General features: G+C 34.5%; 1 protein-coding gene across 1 annotated transcript; it reads left to right on the top strand.

The window, feature by feature from the left end:
• The first annotated feature begins 6388 nt into the window (after positions 1-6388).
• On the top strand, positions 6389-20430 carry LOC138695289 (uncharacterized). The gene is made up of 3 exons (XM_069819721.1): positions 6389-6489; positions 13875-14046; positions 17473-20430. Exons 1-3 carry the CDS (start codon positions 6469-6471, stop codon positions 19314-19316), a joined length of 2037 nt encoding a protein of 678 aa, XP_069675822.1. The 5' UTR covers positions 6389-6468; the 3' UTR covers positions 19317-20430.
• Positions 20431-21905: the final 1475 nt, after the last annotated feature.

Raw genomic sequence — 21905 nt, 5'->3', positions numbered from 1 at the left:
TCATGCTAAAGCAAAGATTATGAACACACCAGCCTTCTGCAAATATAAAATTCATGAGTACGGGAATATGGGGCAGGACGGGAAAGGGGGGCAGGACGGGGTAGGGGGTCAGGACGGGGTATAGCCTCTTTCTTCCCAACAAGTAGTGCAATCTACCGAATATTTTTTTAGAACTTCGTCAACTCATGTAAATATATCATCACACAACACTTACTGCCATTCCTTGCATCTGTTGTATGTTATTCGGTTGCTGCATCATATTGTATCATTCATTTGCAACGTTAAAGTGTTCTCTTGTCACACGTAAGTAGAAATGCGATTTATTTAGATAATCTATTTTAATGTCATATTATAGAGTGCTTACCTGGCTTTTAATTCCGAAACTTTCTTAAATTTCGTGCGTTATTTTTCCTGCCAATATCTCATAACTTAGAAATTGTGACTGTGGGGCAAAACGGGGTGGGGCATAACAGGGCAGTACGTCCTGCCCCACGTCATATTTAATTAAATTTCACCTCCTGTAATGGGTTGTTCGTTCTGTTGTTTGTCAGGAGAAGGTTGGATTAGATGCGTATCATGTCTGAAATGGGCTCACAATTGTTGCGCAGGAGTAGACAGTGAAGACGAGGATGCCACGCACATTTGCGTATTTTGCGAATGACTTTTCTCAAGTAAACTTGTAAAATGTTGTAGTATTCACACTTTCAGTATATAATTTTTGTCACTTTTGCCATTTAATTATTACAAAAAATAGATATCCCTTTTTGCCCCGGGGCAGAACGGGGCAAAACACACATTTCGAAAAACTAATTTATTTTAAGGTTATAATGACAGGATTTCACTCGAAGTGCATATTTTTTTTTTTACTTGTTTACAGAGTAATAAAAGCATATATGTCATAAAACCCATACATTTACATTATTTGATACCAAATAAAAGCATTCAAACATTAACTACCCCGTCCTGCCACATGTTCCCCTATACATTTGAGGTTATAATATCGTACAATTTTATAATTCAGACATATAAGTAACAGTATTTTGTACATGAATAATTATCAATTATAATCATGATGATTCAAAGTCCATTGTATTTTACGAGCTTGTAATTGTTCTATGTATTTTACGCAGGGTCACTAATAATGCTCTGGATGTTCATTGTGCAGTCATTATTTATGGTTATGTTGTGGTGACGGTGTATTTCATTTTGTAGCGAACATTTTGAGTCGAAAGGTTGAATGACATTGTAACTGAAGATATATCTGCAAAGTCATTAACAGCGAATTATTCTCATACAAAAATCAAATTAAATATTGATCATAGCTATCAGCATACATATATTTAGCATGTTGTAATTCTGTTTGTATTATAACATAACATGTATAATTTTATATTTGTATCCTTGTGAACCATATGTTAATTAATTTGCATATTCATTTCAACGTCAGTAATAATTTAAATAACTTCAATATGGCAACAGCTACATAATCATGAAATATTCCGACAATTAATGTATTCGATTTAGGTTGCGCCATAATATTTTACATTGATGATTAATTTTAATATTCAGTGTGTGCACAGCGATCGTTTTTATAATTAATGTAAACAAACAGAATTCATATTTAAGAGTATATATATATATATATATATATATATATATATATATATATATATATATATATTTTATGCAGTTTCACAATGAACACTATGAACGTATTTGTGATTAATTTGTAACTACATAATACAACACATTTTTAATTATGTAATCTTAACTTCATTATACACATTGTAGGTTTCAGTGTACATTTATGTAATTTTTACATCTTACTTGATATCGTATACCCAATGTCTGAAGATGCCACAAAGGCGAAAACATGTACAAAATAAATGTATGTAATGTAAACTACAGTATTTTAGTATCACATTTGTTATGGTAAGTCATATGACTGGTTTATGAATTGATGACTTTATTTATTAAAATGTATCTAAAATCGTTTTCCACTTTTCTTTTTATATTGTTCTACAGAGGGGTCCATAACTTTCACCAGATTTTCGAATGAATTCGTGACTCAAAAAAAGATAAAGAACCACTGTCCTAGTGGGATTGACAAGCATATTTGTAACTACATTTCAATATATGCCTTTTAAAATCAGAAAGTTATATTTATAATATATTTACACTATCTACACAACAAAATGTTTTGCTTCATGAATTTTCTTTTATGTTTCTGACAATCATATTTAATTACATAATGCCAAATTACCTTTTCAAATTAGAGAGTTGTTTTTACAATTTATTTACATTATTTAAACAACGAAATACCATTATAATTTTGCTTTATGTATTTCCTTATATGATTTGTTTTCTGTGTTTTGCAATAAGCAGAGAATTGTCTGAAACAATAGTTTACTTTCCTAAAACAATTTAACATATCACTACTAAATAATTATTATCAATAATTATAAAACAATAACTAAAATAATTACTAAGATCCTTTAAAATCGGGAAATAAAAAATTTATAATATAATTTAATAAACCCTGATACACAAGGTACAACAAAAATCTATTATTATAAATTAATAAAATAACCCTCATTTACGACGGATTGCTATAAAATTTCTATTAGTTGCATACAGTCATCTCCAACAGTATCATTATAATTATATTCAAGCATGTCTGGTGTTGTAATGTGACTCAACGTTATAATATATATATTTTTTTACTATAACAAAGTGTCCACATACTAAGCATCTGGCACGTTCGACAGTTTGAATAGAAAGAAACCGTTACTCTCATTGGGAATCTTGAATAATTTTAAATGTAGTGTCGGTACTTGTTCTGTTCTCTTTGTAAATAGGTCTCTTAATGTAGGATAAAGTATTTCAATCGCCAGTAATTTTGTACCTAGATAATCATTCTACGTACAATTTGTACTTCAGCAACTAATACTTTCTTTGTTCTTATATTATACGATAAATTGTCCAGTCTTTATTAATCAAGTAATGTTTTAGTACTTTGATTTTATTGTAACTGTAAATTTAATATTGATTGTAAATTTAATTTCAATTGTATTCTTGATATTGTAGTTGCAATCCCCTGATAGAGGGGAAAAGAAGGCCTGATGACCTTATCTCTACCAGATCTATACTAATAATAAATCTGTAGCCGAAATTTTTCTGGTAATTTTCGATTTTCCAAAAATAATTGGTCCTAACATAATTAACCACCCTGAAACCGAAAATCGCATTTTTGAAATTTTTGTTTGTATGTCTGTCTGTATGTTTGTTACCTTTTCACGCGATAATGGCTGAACCGATTTATATGAAAATTGGAATATAAATTAAGTTCGTTGTAACTTAGATTTTGGGCTATATGGCATTCAAAATACTTTATTTAAAAGGGGGGTTATAAGGGGGCCTGAATTAAATAACTCGAAATATCTCGCTTATTGTTGATTTTTGTGAAAAATGTTACATAACAAAAGTTTCTTTAAAAATGATTTCCGATAAGTTTTATTCTTTACAAAATTTGGATAGGACTAATATTTAATGAGATAAATGAGTTTTAAAATTAAAATAACGCCATCTAAGACGGTGCAATGAATTAAGGACAAATGACTTCGTCTATAAGGGGCCTTGGCCAACAACAATCGAAACAGGGGCCTTGGACATCAACAATCGAAAGCTATTAAACGTAGCCTACAGAGAATGTTTCTGTGTGGGTATGAAGTCATATCAGAAGCTAAATTAACCGATTTGTATAATTAATTATTATTTCACCATTGGAAAGTGTAGTTTCTCTAGATGGACATAATGCTATAATGTTATTACAGTAACGTCTGAGTAAATCGAGGACAGGTAAGATTAAAATAGCTTCTTATGCACAGAAAATTTGATGGACTATTTTGTACATTCGTTTTTTGTATTTCTTAAAATAATATTTATGTACACTCATTTTAATATCAGAGAATTAACGAACAACGAGAGTGTATTGATTTAGTATGCAGTAATAATACGTTAGCTTAGCAATCCATTATTTTATAATTCAAATTTTAACTATGCTCAATTTAATTGTGTTAAAATACATAAAATATATAGGCAATAAATGCAATGCAAAAAAAAAAATGGGTAATAAGCGAAGCAGATTATCTTGCGCTGTTGTAAAAGTTGTTCCCTGGATCAAACGTCCTATTTTAATTATGTAATTACTTCATATTTATTTCTAACAGGTGCAGCGGAGCGCACGGGTACGGCTAGTTAAATAATAAAAAAAGAACGAACGAAGGAAAGAAAGGAAGAAAGTAAGATAGGAAGAAAGGAAGAATTAAAGAACTAAATAAATAAATAAATAAACGAAAAATAGAAAGAAAGAAAAAAGTACCGGTAACTAAATAAGTAACTGAGTAATAAATAAGTAAATGAATTAATGAATGCGCGACACTGTCTGTTTACATTTGCAACAGGTTTCCAGCTCCCGCCCACCAGCCAGCTACACGGGCGTCCAAAGTGCAAAATGCCCAGTGTGAACACGTCTGGTCTATGCATAAATGCAACAAACAAATATGACAAAAGCGACTGTCATACAATTTTTGTTAATTATATATTTTTTCAGCATACATGATATAATGTTAATTCTTTATTATAGATAATAATAATAATAATAATAATAATAATAATAATAATAATAATAAATTATTTTATTTTATCTTGCAGAGTGAAAGCCTTAAGGCCTTCCCTTCCACTCAACTAGATCTGCAATTAATACAAATGCATAAGTATTAATAATAATAATAATAATAATAATAATAATAATAATAATAATAATAATAACAATAATAATAATGATAATAATAATAATAATAATAATAATAATAATAATAATAATAATAATAATAATAATAATAATAATAATAATAATATGAAATACTACTTTTGAAACAACTTTATCTAAGTTACCAGTTAATCTGAATACATTAGAAATATAAAGATAATTACTTAGGACTATCATTTATGAAGTAAAAATACAAATATTTAGATATTTAAATATAATCACTGTTCAACATATGAAGAGAAAATCAATTTACTAAATTAGTCTGAAAAAACTCAAATTATTTATTATTCCTTATGAGTATTACATTTAAGAGCGAATGCAATTTGTTATGCCTGTTGAATTAGGTAATTGTGCACTTTAATTTTGAAATATGATACCGTCCGACAAGTTCTAATATTGGCAGGAAGAAGATTCCAGATTCGAGAGATGTACATTGTGAATGATTGAGAATAACAGCATGTTCTGTGCTTAGGTATGAGAATAATAGTTTCTTGTTGAGACCGGGTGCCAAAGCTATGAAGAGATAAGAGATTCTGAAACCGTCATAACAGGTAAGATGGACAAGCAGTGTGCATGATTTGATACAGCAGCGAGAGTGAATGTAATTGAAGGGTTCAGAGCCATAGTGGGCCAAGCGCCATTTATTAAAAACGAATAAAGCAAGGGTTAAAGTTAAGTGAATGCCATAGTTTAATGAAGATTGACATTTCATTTAGTTTCAATGTGTATACTTTATATTACTTGCTATATGTTTCCACTGAATTATTGTAATAACTTCATTTTAATCCTTGTTTTCTACTGTTATAGTAAATGGCGCTTGGCCCACTATGGTTCTGAACTCTTCAATTTTCTGTGTTTCTCAAGTCGGAGCCACGACAGCTGTTCGAAGTATGGTGAAAATAGCTGTTCGAAGTATGTGATATAATAGACAAATAGAAAGAGAAATATATAAGTTATATCTTTTTTAATATTCTAAAATGCTTTCCGAAAGAAAAGAAGAGATAAGAATCAATGAGCTTACAGATAAAATATTATATTAGACAGAAATACTCGTCTATTTTAATAGATAGGCCTAGTTATTAAACTTTTCGTTTCGTACGAAAAATTATTAAGCCACTTAAAAATTCATAAAATAAGGAATCATTGTGTTTTACTTAACTGCGATCGTTGTTTATTTAAACGCCATATTTATCTACATAGGACACTTAGAGAGGATAAGATGGTGGACTGGTATAAATAGCATAAAAGGGAAATCTTAAATACTTTGAGAAATGTGTCACCATCTCTTTAGTCACCACAAATCTAAGCAATGAGTGTAACGGTGACGAAGATATAAGTTGCTCATCTGGTTATTAAGGGTGCTAACACACATACGAATTTCCCAACTGGAACAATTTTTTTTTAAAGGCACTTAAATGTAATTCCGGGAAAATTCTTTATGTAATCGGAAAGCCCTATGAATGGGCATGATACGCCATATTTCCACACTTTTCGTGTAATTTGAACTGTTTTGATCGGGACTTTCACTTACAAGGGTTGGAAATTATGCAACCGAGCGACTTCGGTGGTGAGAGAGTATTATAAGAACAGAGGTCATTTATAACTCAAGAGAGAGTGGAGTAAACACTGGTGCAAACATGGAGCTATATGGAATTGTGGTAAGTGCTTTAGAAAATATATACTTACGCCTGTTCGTGCCTGAACAGAACATAAATCCTCAACATCAGTATTAAAATAATAATTATTATTGGTCCGTGGAGTGATTTTTAATGAAGTGAGTATAGAATGCTGTCTGATGACAACGGATCTGTTCTGTGCGCAACTTCTCACTGTATCAAGTGTAGTGGAAGAATATTAATATTGCAAAAGATCGCTGTGTGCGCGCGATTGACATTCATGTCACTTAGCTATCGGTTCTTGATTCATTGGTTGCTTTTGCATGTTTTGTCGTCAACATTATTTGATATTGCGACATACGAAAATAAATTTGATCTTTTATACATATTGTATCAGTTTATATGCAAGTTTTCAACCTAATGATCGGTTAAAATTATTTATTTCTTATTAAATTATTTTGTTTCATGTTTACTATAAACGCCTAAAAGTAATTTATTGTATTTCAAGGTTGATCACCAACACCAACATCATCATCACTGGAAATGGTAGATTTTCGCAATAACACAAAAAACGCGAAATGTGCCCAAATCCTGTCAAAATAAATAATTTTATGTTTAAAAGCATATTAAGTATATTGTTGTAGTTTTTAAATTAGGAGTAAAATGCGAAATTGAGTACAAAATGCGAAATTTATGTGTTTCTGTGAAATAAGTGCGAAATTACATTTTATGATACTTTTTGTCTTTATGCAAAACAAATCAAGTAAGTTATTTTAATCTGTAAATGAACTTTCCAACTAACAATCAGTGCTATAAACCATAAAAAATGTTGGCTACTAAGGTAAGGATTTCACATATTATTCATATAGACTGACAGTTTTTTTATACGGTTGTATTTATTTTCATATACATGTAATAACCATATTTAAGACAATTCAGAAATTAACTACCTGCAAATTTTATAGCAATTCAAATAAAATTTCCACTTTGTCCACAGACCTATAGCTATTCAGTCTATTTGGTCACCTACCGGTAGCGTGGATGCAGAACGATTTTTAGTTCAATTTAATAGTCACAGATAGCGAAACAGAAAAAAGGAGAGTAATATTGAAATTCTTTGATGTTGAACTTTCAATGAGTGTCTTTAAATCAAATAAAACGTTTTTTTTGTCTTGAATACGATTTAATTTTAAATGCATGTCAGCCTCTCTGTGTTAGCAGATTCATATCTTTTGGAATGTTTCCTAATGTTCAAAATTTCACATATTCCTTTGCTTATTTATTTTTAAAAGTATATTATCTGGAAAGTGTAGGAAGTGCTATGAAAAGGTAAATTTGATTTCTAAAGTGACAAATTTATTACTTTAAACTGCTAAAATCTATCACCTCTATGTATATATGATTATCAAAAAATACCGCCTGAAATAGAACATGATCTGTTCCGTTTTCACCTTTGTAAAAATCATAAACCAATATTTCATAATACAGTATTTTATATACTTATACACAATGAGTTGGACTACGTAGTAAAGTTATCAGCAAGGCGCTGGGTGTCCTCTCAAGAGAACACTATGCAAATGAGCTAAATCCTCACTACCTTCCTGGGAATTAAATCCCGTTTGACAATATATGTAACTAAAAATGCCACATCTTGAGCAACGGCAAAGGATGATTAACATGTTTTGGCCATAAATATCTTCAGTAAATATAAACGTTTTGTTACTGTGTATCAGTATGATTTATCTCTGATTGTGGTTCTGACTAATACACTCATCTCTTCTTAGTAAAGTCCTGCGTTTGGTTAGTTTGAATACAAGTTAGGTGTACATCGATCATACTATGGTCCGTCGCAGGAATCTGTAGAGTAGAAAGACGAAACAAGATCTTTGCACAAGTAGTATGAGAGAGGGCTAGGGCCAATGATCGCTCTGAGTGGAAGTGTTGGTTGAACAAAGCTAGTAATCGCTTGCAGGGATTGGATCGTTTCCATCTGAACTCTACTCTACCCTACCGTCTACCACGTGCATCTTACCCCTTAGCGGCCTCGAGCTGATGCTGCCCGCAATACACTCCTGCAAAGATAGTCTCCTCCCCCATATGCGTGAAGTTACTGTACAGATTCCTGGGACGGAACATAGCTTCGGTTAGTACGGAGAGTAAGTTGCCAGTCAACAATTCACGCTACGGTCTCTCCCAGCACTCTCCGGTACTGTGTATTTACATTTATTCGTGTACCTAGGTGTATAAATCGGTGTACAACTGGAATAGCAAGTTAGGGGCCTACTCATGTACAAAAATACCTCTTGAATTTAATAACATAATAACGAAGTATTTATTTAAATGCAGCTTCTACGCAATAAAATATCATTTTTACCACAGTTAGACAAAACAAAAAATGTTTAGGAACAGCCCCTTTATTTTCGGTAGTCACCACATTTTGCCCACACACGCAATGAGAAAACCATTCGAGTTAAGATAAAGATACATTTACTGAAACATATTAAATAGTATTAAATAGCGATCTATGCAATACAAACACACGCTCTCAGAGACGCTCTGTGCTCTCCACTGAAGCTGTGTAGTGACAATATCTTGAAATGCGCAACAAATATAACAATATTAAGAACTTTATTCGAATTTCTTCCTACAACAGCTTTTGTTAACAATATGTATTGGTCGTAGTGATATAAAATACATATGTAACTCAGTAAACAATTCAGGCACTACATATAAATTTTTAGTCGCCATGGCTAAATGCTGCCGGAACATATCTACCTCTGACTTTTGCAATAAGTGAAATACATCTAGGCCTACTGTAGCTACTTTAGATCTAATTAAAGGTTAGAATTAAGAAATGAAGAAACATAAAAAGTCAGCAAAACTTACAATAATATTCTATTATGAAACAAGTTTATAATGTTATACGTTATGGCAGCCGTGGCGAAAATGTAATCGTGCGCCGAGCCACTGTGTAACCTGCAACGTGCATAGCACCTATGGAGGGAGGCGGACACCTGAAGAGGAAGTGAAGCAACTGTCTGACTTATTAAAGGATTTTCATTTTCCTTACGTCAAGCACTTAAATATAATTTTGTAGAGTATAAGGTTACAAACTAATGTTTAGTACGTGTAACGAAGAAAGAAATGAACAAGAAAACATAGAACACGTTATCACAATCTAAAGTTAACTGTCTTCAGAATGTCTCTGTGACAGAGTTTCAAAATGAGGAATTACGTCACTTACTGCCAGTAGTAGTTAATCACGAAGGTATTTGTCTATCAGTCGGTAATCTAAATTTGGTTTTTACTATTTTCATTATTGAAAATAATTTTTCACAAACGTAAGTTGTAGCGAACATGACTTCAACACAGCAAGCGAAAGAACGAAGCTTCGGATATTTATTTTCTGGCAAAGATTTGAAAAGTTCAACATTTGTCAAGTCCTTACATCTAGCTTTCATTGTAACATTACATTGTAAATCTGTGAGTTTAAATTGAAGACCTAACCGGATTATTCGTACATCTGCTGAAAAAGGATCAAAATAATAATAATAATAATAATAATAATAATAATAATAATAATAATAATAATAATAATAATAATAATAATAATAATAACAATACTTAACCTTTTAATGTTTGATGAATAACATGTAGTATAATGCTGTTTTATGTTATACAACCGTTTTCCTCGTAACACTTCTGAACAAATCATACATTTAATATTCTCACCATACAGGCAGCAAAAAAATGCGTCCTCCCATCCTACTTGAAACTTTCGTTTTTGTAGAGGTACATGGTTTCGAGAGAGACATTGCGACGATACACCACTCGCAGGTCAGAGACAAATACAAATGGAGTGAGAGGGTGGGGGTTGGGGAGCAAGAGACATGCACAGTTATCATTGCGAGCCACAATGTGCTCGTGACTTACATTTTCGCCACGGCTGCGTTATGGCATGACGAATTCAATAATAATTGTATAATATTATAAACGTGTTTTATACGTAAATTTTTGTACGACAGCATTATTAAACAGATTCCGACAGTTTTGTGGAACAATAAATAAAGCAAACCGTAATAATAATAATAATAATAATAATAATAATAATAATAATAATAATAATAATAATAATAATAATTTATTTAACCTGGCAGAGTTAAGGCCATACGACCTTCTCTAACACTCAACTTTTAAAATTTTATAAGGTAATGGCTATCCCACTTTTAATATAATGGACTCGAGAATTGAACACTTACTAAAAGTAACAACAAAGGAGGACTGAATCAGCAGATACGTGATTTCTACGAGCAATAGCAAATTATAAATTACTGGATAAAAAAGCCTAATAAAGAAATTAGAGCAGAATTAGACGTTGAGGAATTAAATGATGTCATTTAAAAAGTTAGACATCGTTGGAAAGACCATTTATCCACAATGGACTCTACATGGCATACAAGAGTCGTAGAAACGTAGCGTCTTAAAGGACGCAGTGAAATTGGACGTTCTAGACGACGGCGAAATGACCAATTTTTTAATGCAGCAAATCTTTTAAGCTGATGATGATGATGATGATGATGATGATTATGATGATGATATTTAGTGCGTAAAATTACAACATAAACTTTCTAATGTATGAATAAGTCAGCAATCTGTCAACATATTTAGGAACTATTGCTGGAAATTTTCGCTTTCACTTCTTTCAGTATAACTGTCTTGCATATTTTTCCTACAGGATTTCTTAAATCAGTCAAGTCATGTGAGGCTTTGTCATTTGTAATGTATTGCCTATATGTAAGACACAGATAACTAAATCGTATTTCCTTGATTGAGACTTTTATGGTTTTCTGTTATGTCAAGATAACTCTGTCAATTGAACAATCGATGCACTGGGGAAGACATTCCTTTGTACGTAACTACAGTCCAGAAAATTCCAATTGTATATGATCATATGTAACATAATACATTTTTGACACCAAAAGTCATTATAATCATGAAAATACAGCTAATAATAACAAGATAGATTTTTCTTCCATTCCCAATTCAGTAATTTATATATGTTTGTTGTTCTTGTTGTTGTTTAGTCGACTGTCCGAAGACAGATTTTAACCTCATAAGTGACATCAAAAAGGCATTACTTATGAGGCAACTAGCCCAGGAGATAATGGGGAGGAGTGCCCAGTACCTTTTTCCCTTCATTGCACAGGCCTACATTGCTGACTAGTAACATATTACACTAATCAGACTTCAGATGTATACAAACAAATTGTTCTTCCTCTGACACACATCGGGAAGTGAGAAGTACTATGTGGTTATAAATATACATGGCAGCCAGAACATCTATCAGAAGTGGTTACAGATGTTTCATGCAGTTAAAATAATCCTTCTGGTTATAATCAGTTTGTTGTACGTGTTCAAACAGTAAAGGAAAATTGTTTCGGAATCATTCATTAAAAAGTATAGGTATATGGTGCGACAATGTGAATTGGGCAGTACGGATGGTCTCTCTCTCATCTTCATAACTCTGTATACAGCAACGATGGCTGTAGTCTGAAAATTGATGCACGATATTTTTGTATGAATAATTCAGGATCCACTATGGACAGAGCTAGCTCTAATTTTTTGAATCGATTTTAATAGATAATGGTAGTGTTTCACAATGTAATAGGATATTGTTATGTGTTTTTATTTTATTATTTTAAGAAGCTATATGAAACTTGGATGTTTTAACGTACAGGAATTCGTGATAGCGAGGTGGTATTTAGTGATATGAGGCAGAGGACTCATCAGGTCATTATTTCACATTCACCTTACAGTAATTGAATAATTTCCGAAAAAAAGCAAACCGCATAATCAGCCCAAGAGGTTTTCAAACGTATAATTCCGCGGAGCTCAGGATCAGCAATCAAACGCACCTACAGTCTGAACTATACTGGTGACCTAAGATTTTATATAGAAATACAAGATATAGCCTACGAGGGTCATTTCATAAGTCATGGCAACTATGTTGTATTATCCAATAAAGCTGCAGGAACAGAAATTCACTACATGCGATTGAAGGTCACTGGAATGTGCTTCGCAATGCTAGTACCAAATTGGGTCCGGGTACACGGGGCAATGGGTAAGGGAAATTTAAAGATGCGTAAATATATATATCATTATTTTACTATGCACAGAAGGAAACAAAGTACATCACTCGCAGCTAACATCCTTCAAAATAATCCCTCAAGGCTTCCACACATCTTTGCCAACGATGATGCAGACGTTGAATACCATCGGCTGTGTGCTATTTGTCTATGTGCAAAGCTCATACATTTTATCAAGACACTTCCTCACTCTTCCTACAGAGCTGCGCACGAGATCATATGAGTCTACTTACGAATTATAGGGGAATGGGTTAGTTTTTGCCTTGAACTCGGTAGACACACGCCTGACCTTCCCTTCTAATTTTACCCCCTCCACAGAAACATTGTTCCCGTACTGCACATCGCGAGTGTCTTGACAAAATGCATGAGCTGTACCACCTCTCATCGAAACGCTGCAGCTACTTCCCACGCAGCGGCTTCTTCAATGCTTCTCGTAACTCACAATGACACTGACGAGCATTTCTGCCACGAAGAACTGTAAATTTCACATATGACCTCTGTTCAACTTTACTTACATCCATCTTGGAGCACAGCCTCTAACATACTTACATTTGCGTGTGCTGTCAACTTGCCACCAATGCACACAGACGCAATCTGGCTGTGGCATCCTGTACAGTGTACAACAGGTTTTCAAACCTATATGAAGAGGTGAGATTAATAACCATTCAAGTACATTTATACAAATTTCGAGAAAAATGCAAAAACTTTTTTTTCTTCTTACCTAATTATTATTTCTTGCACGTTACAATTCTGGTTGTTTTAGAGATCAAGACAAAGTACTATACCAACTTTTAAAGTCGTAACACTTGTGGAAATATCCAAAATTTAATTTCAAATTGGCAAAAATGAATGACCAGAAGTGGACTTGAATGGTTATTGATCTCACCGTTTCATATATTGAACTAACCACAATTTCAGTATTCGGAAAATATAACATAGTTGCGATGACTTATGAAATGACCCTCGTATTTCTGTGGCAATATGATGATTTTTATATTATTTGCATTTTTATTATAATTAGTAGTCAATAAATATAAGGAATCACAGTGAAGGACAAAAATCTACATGAGTAAGAAGCGACTCTGAAGTTCTCATCTCTTCATCCTATCATAAGATTTTGTCACATTTCTTATTGTTTTGTAGTGTTCGTGTCTTACTGGTTTCCGATGACACAGTCCACATCCATTGTTCCTTTCGCAACCCCTGCATTCTCTGTGGATTCTTATCTTCGATAAGCTGTGATTTCTTAGCCTACTTCTAGTATAGCAGATTTTTTTACAGCTGGTTTTGTGTGTTGCTGAGTTTCTGGGGTCTGATGCGACACCCTCAAGCTCAATTCAGTTTCCACCGCAGTCCATAGCCTTTTCTCTACCTGTTCCCGTGTTCGGAGGTGAATCTGCAGTGGAGGGCGTTCTTACGGCTGCCAAACACTCTGCTGAAGGGAATCTGGAAGGTACGTCCGAAATATTGTAATACGAGCAGTAAAAATAAGATAAGTATAGCAAGCAGTTGAGAAGATTAACTCCATATGTAGATGAAATTATTAGGGATCATCAGTGTGGTTTTAGGCGTAATAGATCAACTACTCACCAGATATTTTGTATTCGACAGATAATGGAGTAAAAATGGGAGTATAAGGGTACAGTGCATCAGTTATTCATAGATATCAAAAAGGCATATGACTCGGTTAAGAGAGAAGTTTTATATGATACTCTTATTGAATTTGGTATTCCCAAGAAACTAGTTCGATTAATTAAAATGTGTCTCACTGAAACGAATAACAGAGTTCGTATACGTCACTTTCTGTCAGATGCGTTTCCAATTCACTGTGGACTAAAGCAAGGAGATGCACTATCACCTTTACTTTTTAACTTTGCTCTAGAGTATGCCATTAGGAAAGTCCAGGATAACAGAGAGCGTTTGCATTTGAACGGTTTACATCAGCTGCCTGTCTATGCGGTTGACGTGAATATGTTAGGAGAAAATCCACAAACGATTAAAGAAAACACGGGAATTTTACTGGAAGCAAGTAAAGAGATAGGTTTGGAAGTAAATCCCGAAATTTGAAATTTATCTTTTGAAGAGGTGGAGAAGTTCAAATATCTTGGAGCAACAGTAACAAATATAAATGATATGCGGGAGGAAATTAAACACAGAATAAATATGGGAAATGCCTGTTATTATTCAGTTGAGAAACTTTTATCATCCAGTCTGCTGTCGAAAAATCTGAAAGTTAGAATTTATAAAACAGTTATATTACCGGTTGTTCTGTATGGTTGTGAAACTTGGACTCTCACATTGAGAGAAGAACAGAGATTAAGGGTGTTTCAGAATAAGGTTCTTAGGAAAATACATATGGGGCTAAGAGGAATGAAGTTACAGGAGAATGGAGAAAGTTACACAACACAGAACTGCACGCATTGTATTCTTCACCTGACATAATTAGGAACATTAAATCCAGACGTTTGAGATGAGCAGAGCATGTAGCACGTATGGGCGAATCCAGAAATGCATATAGAGTATTAGTTGGGAGGCCAGAGGGAAAAAGACCTTTAGGGAGGCCGAGACGTAGGTGGGAAGATAATATTAAAATGGATTTGAAGGAGGTGGGATATGATGATAGGGAATGGATTAATCTTGGTCAGGATAGGGACCAATGGCGGGCTTATGTGAGGGCGGCAATGAACCTCCGGGTTCCTTAAAAGCCAGTAAGTAAGTAAGTAAGTAAGTAAGTAAGTAAGTAAGTAAGTAAGTATAGCAAGCAGTTAAGATATAACCATAATGGCCAATTTAAAATGAAATTTACGACCATATTATTCTATAGGCTGTTTCGTAAATACAGTAGAATTCCGATTAACCGATCGTAGGATTATCCAACTTTCTCTCCATTTTCTTGCTGCAGAAAATTATATAAGTACTGTACTCTACATTATATTATAAATGTTGTAATCGTATTTTGTAGAGTGCGTTATTAGAAGCATTTACCGTTACACAGCAAGTAGTTGAAATGCTGTCGCTGCCGGCAACAAACAGTGACTTTTGGTAGGAGGTTTTATTCCCAACTTGTAAAATAGTCATTACCCATTTTCAAAGAAATAACTCCAAGAACTTCCACACAATTAAAAACCGTGTACCATTCCGTATTGTCCTACTGTTCGAGTGACGGCGACGAGAGAATACGTGTTATGCTAAATATACTGTAAAGAGGTGTAAATAATTGAGCGGTTTAGGAAAGGATAAATTATGTCTCATCTCGCATCAGAATACAAGATTGATGTTACAACTGTGGGTAATTTAATGAAAAAAAAAACAAGTATAAAGTGTTACATATTATTTCTTTACTGCACTGTATTTGTTAGCTATAAGCAGCACAATATTGCAAAGTGCAGTGTGTAGTTTTAAGGGGAAGGAATGACCAAATATGTGTCAAAATTAACAATTTTTTTTTATTTTTTTATTTTTTGCCTAAAAGTAGTTCATAGTATTGACTTAATTTGAGAGAAATTTCAAGGTCGTTAGGAAGAAAATAAATTGCTTTTATGCCATTTTTAAATAGCCTGTGCGCTCCAGTCATCTTGAATATCTGGAATTTGTTTATTCCACATTTTTCAACATTTAATATATGATATCTGAGACAATAAGAGAGATAACTTGCATTATACAAAAATGAATTCATTCATTCATTTACTGTCTTCCACTGCAAACACAGCTTTCTCCAGTCTTTCCTATTTTCTCCATTCCTCTTTGTTTCCTCATATGATCCATATATCTTAATGTCTTCTATCGCCTGATATCTTCTTCTACCCCGAACTCTTCTCCCGTTCACCATTCCTTCCAGTGTATCCTTCAGTAGACAGTTTCTCCTCATCCAGTGACCCAACCAATTGCTTTCCCTCTTCTTGATCAGTTTCAGCATCATTCTTTCTTTATCCACTCTTTCCAACACAGCTTCATTTCTTATTCTGTCTGTCCACTTCACAAGTTCCATTCTTCTCCATATCCACATTTCAAATGCTTCTCTTCACTTCGTCATAATATCCATGTTTCTGCCCCATACAAAGCACTTCACTAGTCTCTTCCTTAGTTCTTTCTCCAGAGATCCGCAGACTATGCTCTCTTTTCTATTCAAAGCTTCCTTGGTCATTCCTATCCTCCTTTTGGCTTCCTGGCAGCAGCTCATGTTATTGTTTATAGTACACCCCAATATTTGAAGCTGTCCACTTGCTTTAGTGCCTCATTTAGAATTCGCAAGTTTATCTCCTGTATTTTTCTTCCTATGACTATACTCTTCGTCTTGTTGGGATTTATCTTTATCCCATACTGCTTACAGCTGTCATTTAGTTCCAGTAGCATATCCTTTAGTATCATTTCCTCTTCTGATAACAACGCCATATCATCAGCATATCTTATAAACTTTATTATTCTTCCTCCTACTATCACTACTCCCATGTTTATTTATTTTATTGGGTTATTTTACGACGCTGTATCAACATATAAGTTATTCTATTCTATCTGAATGAAATGAAGGTAATAATGCCGGTGAAATGAGTCCGGGGTCCAGCATCGAAAGTTACCCAGCATTTGCTCGTATTGGGTTGAGGGAAAACCCCGGAAAAAACCTCAACCAGGTAACTTGCCCCTACCGGGATTCGAACCCGGGCCACTTGATTTCGCGGCCAGACGCGCTGACCGTTACTCCACAGGTGTGGACCCTCCCATGTTCTGAAAACAGTACTTTACTCTATAAAAATGGATTAAGACTTATGTATCTTGCTTGGAATATGTAAATTTTCAGTATATAAAAAATAATAAGTTTTGTAATCACACAATGAAATTAATATACAATGCTTTAAGGGTTACTTTCTTTCTCTCTCAATAGGAACTGGCCAAGAAGCATCCTTTACATCGCCTGGTGCCTCAATCAAGATTCGGCCTGGACTAACAGTTTATTCTTCACCGTCATTCTCTGGAAGTGAGAGTTCATCAACATTTCAAATTCCACATTCAATATATGCTCCACCAGAACCCACTGCGCCGTTTCAAGGAACAGTTGGTAACACTGCAATTTCTTCGTCTACAGCACAAGGAAATGTTGGAAGTTTCTCCTCAAACGCAGTTGCTCAAGCTAGCAGTTCAGCTAAAGGGACATCCCTCTCAAAAGTAACTCTACCTTCCTCTTACAGCGCTCCATCACCTGCTGAGGGTAGTAGTTCGGCAACTAGTTTTGCAAGTCCTTCTTCTTCAGCTAGTGGAGGAAATGTCGGTGTCCCTTTCTCTCCAGTAACTCCTGTTAATTCTTACAGTGCCCCTTCAATTGCTGGAGCTGCTAGTTCGGCAAATAGTTTTGCAAGTGCTTCTACTTCAGTCAGTGAAGGAAATGTTGGTGCCTCTTTCTCTTCAGTAGCTCCTATTCCTTCTTACAGTGCCCCTTCAATTGCTGGAGCTGGTAATTCGGCAAACAGTTTTTCAAGTGCTTCTTCTTCAGTCAGTGAAGGAAATATTGGTGCCTCTTTCTCTTCAGTAGCTCCTGTTCCTTCTTACAGTGCCCCTTCAATTGCTGGAGCTGGTAGTTCGGCAAACAGTTTTTCAAGTGCTTCTTCTTCAGTCAGTGAAGGAAATATTGGTGCCTCTTTCTCTTCAGTAGCTCCTGTTCCTTCTTACAGTGCCCCTTCAATTGCTGGAGCTGGTAGTTCGGCAAACAGTTTTTCAAGTGCTTCTTCTTCAGTCAGCGAAGGAAATATTGGTGCCTCTTTCTCTTCAGTAGCTCCTGTTCCTTCTTACAGTGCCCCTTCAATTGCTGGAGCTGGTAGTTTGGCAAACAGTTTTTCAAGTGCTTCTTCTTCAGTCAGTGAAGGAAATATTGGTGCCTCTTTCTCTTCAGTAGCTCCTGTTCCTTCTTACAGTGCTCCTTTAATTGCTGGAGCTGGTAGTTCGGCAAACAATTTTGCTTCTTCTTCAGTCAGTGAAGGAAATATTGGTACCTCTTTCTCTTCAGTAGCTCCTGTTCCTTCTTACAGTGCCCCTTCAATTGCTGAAGCAGGTAGTTCGGCGAGCAGTTTTTCAAGTGCTCCTTCTTCGATCAGTGAAGGAACTGTTGGTGGCTTCTCTCCAGTAGCCCTTGGTCCTTCTTATAATGTCCCTTCATCTGCTGCAAGTGGTAGTTCGTCAAGCAGTTTTGCAAGTGCTTCCTCTTCTTCCAGCGAAGGAAATGTTGGTGCTTCTTTCTCTTCAGTAGCTCCTATTTATCCTTACAGTGCCGCTTTACCTGATGCAAGTGGTAGTTCCGCAAGTAGTTTTGCAAGTGCTTCCTCGTCTTCCAGTGAAGGTAACGTCGATGCGTCTTTCTCTCCACTAGCTCCTGTTCCTTCTTATAGTGCTCCTTTACCTATTGAAATTGGTAGTTCGGCAAGCAGTTTTGCTAGTGCTTCCTCGTCTTCCAGTGAAGGTAACGTCGGTGCGTCTTTCTCTCCAGTAACTCCTGTTTCTTCTTATAGTGCCCCTTTACCTACTGAAATTGGTAGTTCGGCAAGCAGTTTTGCTAGTGCTTCCTCTTCTTCCAGTGGAAAAAACTTTGATGTTTCTTTGTTGCCGGCAATTCCTGCTCCTACTCATAGCGGCTTATCGTCCATTGGTGCTGGTAGTTCAGCAAGTAGTTCAGCGTTGGCTTCCTCTCCACCCTTCGTAGTACCTCTACCATTCTACGTGGGTCCAGTATATCCATGAGCTATTAGTGTAGCCTATTGCTTTGCTGGGTGAATGACATTTGAGTACCTCAACTTCAGTGAATTAGAAAGGCTAGATCAAGACTTCATTAAATTATAGACCAAATGCATATGACTGTTCATATATTATATAGACCTATATGCTTTCAAAGAAGTTAACTGCGTGAACGCTGGCAGTATGAAAAACTTTACACATAGTTAAATTGTAATGCATATTTTTGTACCAGTACTAGAATATAAATATATAGACGCATAATCTCATGTCCGTTTTCAACTTAATTTACTTATTCAATTTTGCAACATACATACAGCTATACTTACTGTTAATAAGAAACTCATCATCATTATCAATCTTAATAGTCTTAATATACTGTATACTGAAAGATTATATTGTCTCTAGTTAGGTATGTATGAATAAAACTCTTAACAGATTTAATTGAACTCTTATTTAAAAACATTAATTTTAATTAGTATTATATAATAACATACCAACTACGTTGATTCATAGAGATAAAACCAATTACTGTTTAACATTGTAGTTCAACTGATCGGAAGGAACATCTATATATCCAATATTATAGCTAATTTAAATATTTTCCCACTGTTGTCAAATATTTTGTGTTGTTAACAATAATATTCTCTCCATTTTCAATTAGTTCACATTTACAATAATTGGATGGTTTATAAAATTATACCTATTGGTTTGATTTGTTGGTATTACCGATATACGCACAATGTTTTAAAAAGTTAATTTTATGCATGTTAAATACAAATTCCTTAATAAAAGAAAAAAAGATTAAGTCAAATATATCCGCGAATTTTCGAGAAATTAATATAAATCCACGAAATTACTTCATAATCACGATATTAAAAAAAACAGGTTTCATGGACAATTGGCACGAAAAATGACTCCCCTTTCCAAATAAAACGTGAAAAATTTCCTAGTTATAAAATATACAAGAACATTTCTACATAGTTAATCATTCAGCATTATAAGCGTGTGACATCTGGCAACTATGTAGGCATAGTTTCAGAAACTACTTCCAGGAAGCAGAGAAAATAGACAACGGTCATTTCTCTTTCTCGCAACAACTCCCTTCGTGTGACCAAGAAGTCATTGCTGTCAAATTCTTACAGACAAATGAAATTGAATAATTATGAATTTAATTAATGATGCAAACAATTTTCTGTTAGTTTCAAAGGGATTGTTTCAATAACAATTTTAAAATGCTATTTTATTATTTTTTAAGTGTCTTTACAGTGCGAAATATGCACGAACTTGTTTTGTTACGAAATATTCACCGAAATTAAACCATTTTAATCACCGAAATCAGAGTAATACAATCACCATAAAATCACACCCCTCCTTATACCTCAAAATGTCATCGTAGAGTGTTTCGTACTATGAATAACATATTTCAAACAATAAAGTTTGTCTTACTTATAGTTCCTTCTTCAACTGTGACAACATCGCATGTTATTGTTTAGGTAGAATTTCTTTAATTGGGTTATTTTACGACGCTGTGTCAACAGGTAGGTTATTTAGCGTCTGAATGAAATTAAGGTGATAATGCCGGTGAAATGAGCCCAGGGTCCAGCACCGATAGTTACCCAGCATTTGCTCGTATTGGGTTGAGGGAAAACCCCGGAAAAAATCTCAACCAGGTAACTTGCCCCGACCGGGATTCGAACCCGGGCCACCTGGTTTCGCGGCCAGACGCGCTGACCGTTACTCCACAGGTGTGGACAGGTAGAATTTAATTTATTATTATTTTTAATCAGTGAAAAGTACACATTTAGCAACAATAACTGATCCAGAAATTAAAAAGGACAAGTTACGTCGAGGACAAAGCCAGATCTGGGAGACCAAAGACAGTAACAGAATAAGGTAAGTCAATGACGATGCTGGCAGCAATGGTGAAGAGCCCGAAGAAGAGAAACTGGCGCCTCTCTGCAGAACTCGGCATAAGCCAAAGAAGTGTCCTTCGCATTTTGCATACTAACAACTGGCATCCGTACAGGATACCGATGCTGCAGTATAAGTTATGACATAGGCTGCAATTCTGCAAGTGGGCCTTGAACATGCAAATTCATGACCCAGATTTTGCTGATACCAGAAAATGTGTAGTCAAGTGTTCTAAGTGAATGACAGGAGCGCTTGTCACTTTGTTATAAGATGACATACATATCGAATATACAGGGTGTAAGGGGTATAAATGCCGTTATTTTAACTGATGGCTATTCATGTCATAAGGAAGAAAACTTGCCTTCACAATTGTTTTCCAATTGCAATATTTAACGAAATATTAAAGTTTACAATATGCAACGTTTGACAACGTTGCTGGATGGGAGGTGGGGGTAGACTACACGGTACATCTGAAGCAGGGACAGACATACCGGTATAAAAAAGATGCTCTGTTCTAATGCAGGGCCGGACCAGGCCAGCTGTTGTTTACATAAAACGAGCAGCAATCTCATTAATAGAACATTATGGTAAATTTCCATTTTATTTATCAATACTGCACCATTTCTTATTGTACGTCTAAAAATAAACAATAATCCTTTACTGCCAAAACCACACGAACGTTTT

The sequence above is a fragment of the Periplaneta americana genome, chromosome 2, assembly GCF_040183065.1.
Source record: "Periplaneta americana isolate PAMFEO1 chromosome 2, P.americana_PAMFEO1_priV1, whole genome shotgun sequence".
NCBI lineage: Eukaryota > Metazoa > Arthropoda > Insecta > Blattodea > Blattidae > Periplaneta > Periplaneta americana.
The sequence above is the reverse complement of the archived record's forward strand: the minus strand, read 5'-3'. Positions and strand labels throughout refer to the sequence as shown.